Below are 9,447 nucleotides of genomic sequence, written 5' to 3' on the forward strand. Positions count from 1 at the left end.
ATTCTGGGATTTATTTACCTTCTATAATTGAAACTTTGTAGCCTTGAGAGGAGCTCAGAGCCGGCCAGGGCGGGCGGGAGGGAAGCTTGGCTTCCTCCATCGCCAGAGGCAACCCACTCCTGCTCGCTCCAGCTCCGTGGACACGGCTGGCTGAAAGCAGGTATCTGGGGTTTATTTACCTTCTATAATTAAAACTTTGTTGCTTTGAGTGGAGCTCAGAGCCCACCAGTTGCCCCATCATTGGGGCAACCAAGACTCCTGCTTGCTCCAGCTCCGTGGCTGCCGGCCGCCATCTTGGTTGGGTTAATTTGCATATAGTCGCTCTGATTGGCTGATGGGTGTGGCTTAAGGCATAGCAAAGGTATGGTCAATTTGCATGTTTGTCTTTTATTAGTGTAGATACTGGAGGTTTTGAGAACATAGTAATACTCAGCAGCAACACATTCACATTGGGTTTTTGTGGTAACAATGTCATTGACTACTTTTTCTGTGATGTCCCACCCCTGGTGAAGTTGGCATGTGACGTGAAAGAGAGCTACCAAGCTGTGCTGTACTTCCTCCTGGCCTCCAACGTCATTACCCCCACTGTGGTCATACTTACCTCCTATCTCTTCATCATCGCTGCCATCTTGGAGATCCGCTCCACCCAGTGCTGCCTCAGTCTTCTCCACATGCTCCTTCCACCTGATCTTTGTCACCTTATACTACGGCTCCATTCTCTACATTTACTCTCACCCAAGTTCCAGCTATTCCCTTGAGAGGGCAAAATGGTATCTACATTTTATACTGTGCTGTTCCCCATGTTGAACTCTATGATCTACAGTCTGAGAAATAAAGATGTGAAGGAAGCTATGAAAAACTTTTTCAGGTTCACATTATCTGAAGCCTAAATTTACATAAATTTCTCAAATTAGTGCTCAAGGAAAATGACCTGCTTTGGGGTAAGGTTGGAGTTCTGTATTAAAAAATACCTCCTTTTATATTCAAATAAATCCAATGAAAAAGGTTTTGTTTGTATTAACTTGTTTTGCTTTAGTGATAAAACTATAATCTGTAGTATAAAATATAGATTCAATTAATATAGTTTTTTAAAGTAGCATGATGGCTTAATGTAAAATGAAGTGTATATATTATATCTGGAATCCCAAAGAATTAAATTTGACTTAAGTATCTCCTATCAGATTGACCCACTTTTTTACCTACATGATGGGCTTTATGGAAACTGATGTTACATGAATTTTGGAAATTTGTGGAATACACCCCTAATCCTTATTATCCAGTACTTACAGAACTGTGTAAATGAAAGAATAAGGAATATTAAAAATATTATGATGAAATTTGGGGGCAGTGATGTGTTATTTAATGAATGCAGATGAAAAGAAAGATCAGAAATGTCAGCGCTAGTACAAATGGTGAAGTGGTTATAACTATCAATTCTAGAATATAGTGGGGCTTTTGTTTGTTGGTTGGTTGGTATCAGCTTAGTTCCACTTGTTATTTTCCTTCGTGGAGAATATGTGATATATGAAATGAGGGAGAATATGGCAAGGTACTCATTCTCTGTGGAGATCACTCTTTCAGGACAAAGCACTGTCCTAGACACATATTTCTCCATGGATTTTAGTAAAGTCTTTTGTTGTGGTGATGTTTTTTTGTAATCTTAAACAACTCTTAAACATTTTGTCTAATATTAAATTGATGTACAAGACACAAATTTTCCAAAGATATTTTCTATGTACTCAATTAGAGCTTTATGAAAGAATATGGAGGTAATGCATTACTAAAAGTAAATACTTATAAAATCTTAAGTAAATTTCCATCAGTTTAACCATTCCAAATATTTTTCCACACAATAAAGTATATTTGCCAAGCCTCAAAGTCAAACTATGCGCAGAAAACTACCCAATTCCTCTTTTCTCTTTCTAATACCTCAAAAAGATCATCAAAAGGATAAATTTCATGAAAATCTAGTGCTGCTAAGAAGCAAAATAGAATATTGTGGGATATCAAACAACCCAATGTTATAGGTTTAAAATAGTTTAATCACAACAAAATAATATAAACAATTAAACAGTGGTTTTATTAATGTTTCATTGTTTTGCATATAACTTGCATTTACTTGAAATATTGCAATATTTACCAACATGTCTGTTTATAAGCCAATAACTTGGAAAGTGCAATGAGAGCATTCTTCAAAAAGATAACATTCATCTCTGTGGCCTTATGGCCTGTATTGCTTTCCAGAAGGCCTCTTTGACACCTTTGTTTCTCAGGCTATAGATGAGAGGGTTGAGCAATGGGTTGACCACAGTGTAGAACAGGGCAGCCACTTTGTTTTTCTCCAAGGATTAGATGGAGCTTGGCCTTGAATACATGAAGAGCAAGGATCCATAGAAGAACATGACTGAGATGAGATGTGAAACACAGGTGGAGAAGGCCTTTCGCCGTCCAGAGGCTGAGCAGATCCTCAGAACAGCCAGAAGGATGTTTAAATAGGAAATCAGGATGGCAAGAATGCTGGAGAGGACTGTGAAGCCCACCACACCCATGAGGACTTTTTCATAGACTTAGGAGTCTGTACAAGACATTTTTACCAATGGTGGTGCATCACAGAAGAAGTGGTTAATGATATTTTTACCACAAAAACTCAGATGGAAAGTATTAGCAGTATGGGCTATGGCATTCAAGAACCCTCCTATGTAAGAGCCAGCTACAAGTCTAGTACACAGAGAGCTGGACATAGAACCTGAATAAAGTAATGGGTTATAGATGGCCACAAGGTGGTCATACGCCATGGCTGCTAGGAGATAGCACTCAGTGTAGGCTACAACACAGGAAAAGAACAATTGGGCTCCACATCCAGCCAAGGAAATGCATTTATCCTCTGAGACACAATTGGCCAGGATTTGGGGAGTATACACAGAGGTGTACCAAAAATCCAAAAATGACAGATCGCTGATAAAAAAAAATACATAGGTGTGTGCAGGCGGGAATCAATATGAATTAAGATAACCAGGGTCATGTTCCCTGACAAGGTTATTAAATAGAGTGTCTTAAATAGTACAAATAGAATCAACTGACACCGGGGGTTTGCTGAGAAGCCCACCAAGATGAATTTAGTCAGGATGGTGAAGTTTCTCACTTTCATGTCCACAGAGAAGAATGCCGGATGAAGACTTAGGGGGGAAATTATTTAGTGATTTTTCTATTGAAAGAAATAAACAAAGATATCAATTAAGTCAACAGTTACTAGGAGGCATATGGACTTTTATTCATAACTCTCTAGAATAATAGAACTTCATTCTGTGACTTCAGAAGACCCCAGGAACTAGTATTAGAATATGATTTTGAAATTAAAGCTTTCACTTATTAATAGTTTAATGCCAGGAAAGTCCCTCAGTCTCACCAGACTAGAAAAATGAAGCTCCCTGACAGGTTGTCTGGGTAAAGAAGATATGCATGAAAACACCCAACCCAATGTTAGGTACATAGTGAGTACTCAAAAAATTTTCAGTATCCTTTATATATTATTGAGAATTTATGTGTCATGCATTGTGCTGATTGATTGTAAATATCAATATACACCTGCTACAATTAAATATATATATATATATGTGTGTATATCTATATCTATATATCTATATATCTATATCTATATCTATATATATCACTATGTTCCAGTTAGTATTCTAAGCCTTAATCTTAACCCACTTAATTCTTTCTACAACTGTATAATGTAAGTATTATGATGATCCCCATGGAGGTTAAGAGACAATTCTGGGGTCACAGAGAGGTCAATTCTGGTCAACAGCAGAGCTAGTATTTGAACCCAGAACTGTCTTTACCAAGGGTATATGTTCTCAACTGTTAAGCCAGGTATATCTTTTATAGGTGCATAGGTTATGAAAGCATCCCTCTATTTTTACACAAGAAACTACAAAATCTTGGTAAGGGTGGAGAAATAAATTTGATGAAAACTTGGGGCACTGTACTAAAAGACCCTATCTTATAGTCAAGTGTTTGGACAGAAAATATACCTAACTAAAAGAAAAGGATGTGCATTATTTCTCGGCCTTTTGGCTAAAATCAAGTGAAAAGAAAAAAATGTAAACTAAACCACAAACTAGTGATCTATGTGACATATTTAAAAAAAAATCTACACAATTCTTTACTGATTTCCTGTTTTAAAGAGTAGATTCTGTTATTCCACTGCTTGATCTAGGATAGCCTTGTGGTTTGTTCTGGCTAATGTTTTGTAGCATAGACAGCACTACAGACGCCGAGCTTGGGTATCAAGAGGGGATGCATGCTTTTCTTCTCACTTTTGAAATCCTTCTACCATGTAAATAAGCTTGGGTGATTTTTCTGGATAATAAGATATTTAGCTACATTCTCTCTGTGACCACAGCTAAAAGCAAGCGTGCCCCTTCACATGTTAAGCTTAGGCCCAATCCCCCGGTGAGCAGGCCTAAGCCAGCAGGTGGACATCCTCTGAGGGGTCCCAGACTGCGAGAGGGCACAGGCCGGGCTGAGGGACGACCCCAGGTGCACAAATTTTTGTGCACTGGGCCTCTAGTATATATATATATATATATATATCACTATGTTCCAGTTAGTATTCTAAGCCTTAATCTTAACCCACTTAATTCTTTCTACAACTGTATAATGTAAGTATTATGATGATCCCCATGGAGGTTAAGAGACAATTCTGGGGTCACAGAGAGGTCAATTCTGGTCAACAGCAGAGCTAGTATTTGAACCCAGAACTGTCTTTACCAAGGGTATATGTTCTCAACTGTTAAGCCAGGTATATCTTTTATAGGTGCATAGGTTATGAAAGCATCCCTCTATTTTTACACAAGAAACTACAAAATCTTGATAAGGGTGGAGAAATAAATTTGATGAAAACTTGGGGCACTGTACTAAAAGACCCTATCTTATAGTCAAGTGTTTGGACAGAAAATATACCTAACTAAAAGAAAAGGATGTGCATTATTTCTCGGCCTTTTGGCTAAAATCAAGTGAAAAGAAAAAAATGTAAACTAAACCACAAACTAGTGATCTATGTGACATATTTTTAAACAATCTACACAATTCTTTACTGATTTCCTGTTTTAAAGAGTAGATTCTGTTATTCCACTGCTTGATCTAGGATAGCCTTGTGGTTTGTTCTGGCTAATGTTTTGTAGCATAGACAGCACTACAGACGCCGAGCTTGGGTATCAAGAGGGGATGCATGCTTTTCTTCTCACTTTTGAAATCCTTCTACCATGTAAATAAGCTTGGGTGATTTTGCTGGATAATAAGACATTAAGCTACATTTTCTCTGTGACCACAGCTAAAAGCAAGCGTGCCCCTTCACATGTTAATGCATTCATCTTCATCATTCAGCCCCAATGACCTAACAGCTAGTCGCAGATATACGAGCATACTAGCTGAGAGCAGACACATCTGGCATAGGCAGACTTTCATTATTGCGTAGTTGAACTGAGTTTAAATTCTGATTCTACACTTTGGTAGCTCTGCAGTTTTGAGAAAGTCCTTAAAAACTTCTAACTCACCTAGTCTCATACAATGTGACAAAGGAGTGACAGGTTTGGAAATGCAAAATTCACTGGCCTTGGATGAAGGAGTCCTGTGACAAGGACCAAGCCTGTCACTATCACCTGTGCGATTTTAAGTCACCTGTCATCTCTGAAACACAGAGATGTTTGTGCACAGAGAATAGATCATGAGAGGAGAAAGCAAAAGGGTGGTCATCTGCAAGCAAAGGTAAGAGGCCTCAGAACAAATCAACCCTGATGGCATCCTGATTTTGGCATTTGAGCCCTCAGAACTGTGTCTATGGTAGTTTGTTATGACAGCTCTAGCAAATGAGTACACTTGGTAATCAACACTAAGACTGTTTATGTTGGTACAACTTCATGTTTTTTTCAGGTAAAATGACTATTAAAATGAGAAAATGTGATCCAGCACAATGAAATATTTTCTAATTTTTATTAATTCATGCATAAAACTGAAGAAACAAAGAAATACAAACATGCAGAGAAACTTCATTGTTATCGATCATTGCTTAAAGTAGCAGCGAGTTTCTTCCTTTCTTCCTTTCTTTCTTTCTTTCTTTCTTTCTTTCTTTCTTTCTTTCTTTCTTTCTTTTTCTTTCTTTCTTTCCTTTTTTTTCCCCCCCAAGATGTGGAAATTCTACCTAATAGAGAGTTTCACTCTGAATCTTGGATGTAAAGCTTTTTGAAATGTATATATCTCTCTACTCATTTCTCTATTTCTCTCTACATTTTCATTTCTGGGTATTTTATACAGCTGCTATACTTTTGTTCTTGATTTTTTAATTGTTGGGGAAAGTATTTTTATTGGAAGCTCAGTGGCACTAATTTATTCTTATATCTATTACTAAAGAAATTTTGTATCATGGCAAGCAAAAAAAAATGAGAATCATAAAAGAAAAAAATAAACTTGTTTCTAAGGACATTTCACAGTAGAAATTTACTTATAAACTCCTGACTCTCTCCCAACAAATGGGGTAAGAACCTCTGGACTCAGAAGTTCTGGGTTCGTTTTAGTTTGATTTTATTTTTTACCTATGAACTACAATGACTTGAAGCAAGTCATTTACCCCATCTAATCCTGGCAGTGATTTCATAACCAATTTTATTATTTCCATATATAGATTAAAATATTTATATACAGGCCACTTATAAACTCTGAAGTGAAAATTCAAATATTGTTTTCTCTTTTAACCTTCACAGAATCACAATAATTTCATGGACTCTCTTCCAAGCCAACAGGCATAGCAGTTTTTCCAAATGCACCAGCCTCGCTTATTTAAAAATGTATTCAAAAAACAAAAATGCAGACTGATATTTCCACATTATCCAGTGATTTTATTTGTTTGTTTTATTTTTTAAAGTATATTTGATACTAATGACATGAAGATAATCTGTAAAATAAAATACAGCCATTGTTTACCAAATATTTTCACTAAAAACACTTTTCTCTGTCTACCATTTTCTTTTTTCCCCTCATCTGAGTATATGTTCATTGATTTCAGAGAGAGAGAGAGAGAGAGAGAGAGAGAAAGAAAGATTCATTGATGTAAGAGAGAAACATGGATCAGTTGTCTTCCATATGCACCCTGAACAAACAGGATCAAACCCGCAACCTAAGTATGTGCCTTGATGGAGAATCGAACCCACAATCTTTTGCCATATGGGATAATGCTCCAACCAACTGATCAACCAGGCCTGGGCACTCTGTCTATTATTTTTCTCAGTGCATTTTTAACATCTTTATTTCTTACGCTATAGATCAAAGGATTCAGCATTGGAATCACCACAGTATAGAAAACTGACACCACTTTATCCCTTTCCAGGGCATAACTAGTACTTGGTCGGGAGTAAATGAAAAGAATTGAACCATAGTACAAGGTAACAGCTGTCAAATGAGAGGCACAAGTGGAGAAAGCCTTGAGGCGGCCTTGGGTGGAGCGGATCCTCAAGATGGCAGCGATGATGAAGAGGTAGGAGGCAAAAATAAGCACAGTGGGAGTAATGATGTTGGAGGCAAGTATGAAATAGAGCATAGCCTGGTAGCTCTCCTTCACATCACAGGCCAACTTTACAAGGGGGGGCAGGTCACAGAAGAAGTCATCAATGATATTGTCCCCACAGAAGTTCAGGGTAAATGTCTCACTGGTAATGATGATTGAGTTAAGAAAGCCACCAAGGTATGAAGCTGCAACAAGACTGGTGCATAACTTTGAGGACATCACCTGGGAATAAAGCAGCGGGGTGGAGATGGCCACGTAGCGGTCATAAGCCATGGCAGCCAACAGGTAACATTCACTATAGGCCAGTCCAGCTGAGAAAAAGAACTGGGCCAAACAGCCAGCAAAGGAGATGCTCTTGTCTTCAGAGATGCAGGTCATAAGGATTTTTGGATTATAGACAGAGGAATACCAGAGATCCAGGAATGAAAGGTTTCCAATGAAGAAATACATGGGTGTGTGGAGCCGAGAATCAGCACAGATCAGAGAAATCAGGGTGATGTTCCCTAAGAGACTGATGATATAAATGATGAGGAAGATGAAAAAGAGCACATGCTGTAACCATAAGTCAGCTGTGAACCCTAAAAGTATGAACTCTTTAAGTTTGGTGAAATTTTTCTCATCCATTGATTTTTGAGTTTCTGTGGTCCCTCTCTGTGAAAAGATCAATTAAGATATATATTAGTTCCCCCATCATTGACCATTTTAGATCATTGAAAAACCCAACAGATGCATATATGTTGTTCATTGTGAGACATGTTTATGCTGAACTGGGTTAGTTATTCTTGTTGAATAACTAAAAAAATGTTCTATGCTAGCTTAAGAGATCAGTTATTATGAAAATAGCATGTGTCACCTTATTTTTCTTCTTGTTAGAAAGGGTGATTTGTGTTCTTGTCTTCTATTTGCACTTAGGGTAATTGGGGACCATGTGGAAGATACAAAAAAGGGAGTTAGAAAGGATGTGTTGGTTTCTCTTCGGGTCTTTGAATCCTTTTGTCTTTTTCCAGAGAATTCCATGAAGAACAGTTTTATTATTCTAGTATTATATTGCATATCCTTGGAAGTTCATTTTGCTATGAATTTTTTAATGAGATTATATTTTATCCAACTTTTTATTCACAAAACCAAGAACATGGATTTTCATAAATAGAAAATGTGTAACTTGAATAAAATAATAGATTTCCTTAGGTAATAGGAATCTGAGGCCATAGCTACTTGTCTGAATTTCAAATATACTCCAAAAGGAAGTAAAAATATTAATCAATTGATAATTGTGTTTACAATGTGTTTAAATTTCCTAGAGCAGCAATTTTCAACTGGTGTGCTATAGAATTTTTAAAACATGCAATACCTGACTATTTAGTCAAGGGCACTGACCTCTTTTCCCTTCAATTGTTAAATTTAAAATGACAACAGTCAACACAGCAATAGCTGTCTGGTGTGAATTAATCAAAATTATACCTATTTTTTTGTCAGATCAGCAAAAATATATATTTTTGGTGTGCCACAGAATTTTAGTAATTAGTTTATGTGTACCATGAGATGAAAAAGGTTAAAAATCACTGTCCTATATGATCAAGAGCAAAAAAAAAGAACAAAACAAAACAAATGCACAAACAACTAAGCTGGCCAAATTGAATGGTTTGGGGGAATATGGTAGGCTGAATAATGGCCCATAAAGATATCCAAATTCTAATTCCTGAAACCTGTGAATGTTGCTTTATATGGGGAAAGAGTTATTAAGTGAAGAATCTTGAGATGTGTAGATTATAACGATGAGCCCTAACTACAATTACAAACATCCTTATATGAAGGAGGCTCAGGGAGATCTGACTACAGATACAAGAGGAAGAAGCAATGGGACCACTGAAGCAGAAGGAGGA

The 9,447-nt window shown here is 37.1% G+C and overlaps 1 protein-coding gene and 2 pseudogenes across 1 annotated transcript; 1 reads left to right on the forward strand and 2 right to left on the reverse strand.

Annotated features, from left to right (window-relative positions):
* LOC102246110 overlaps nt 1–890 on the forward strand; it is a 4,037-nt pseudogene extending 3,147 nt beyond the window's left edge.
* Nucleotides 891–2,207: 1,317 nt separating this feature from the next.
* Nucleotides 2,208–3,160, reverse strand: LOC102246425 (annotated as a pseudogene).
* A 4,089-nt stretch (nt 3,161–7,249) lies between these two features.
* Nucleotides 7,250–8,188, reverse strand: LOC102246736 (olfactory receptor 1013). Its single transcript, XM_005885138.1, has one exon. The coding sequence runs from the start codon at nt 8,186–8,188 to the stop codon at nt 7,250–7,252; it is 939 nt and encodes a 312-aa protein (XP_005885200.1).
* Between the last annotated feature and the right edge of the window lie 1,259 nt (nt 8,189–9,447).

This window comes from Myotis brandtii, unplaced genomic scaffold (genome assembly GCF_000412655.1).
Source record: "Myotis brandtii unplaced genomic scaffold, ASM41265v1 scaffold892, whole genome shotgun sequence".
Lineage (NCBI taxonomy): Eukaryota > Metazoa > Chordata > Mammalia > Chiroptera > Vespertilionidae > Myotis > Myotis brandtii.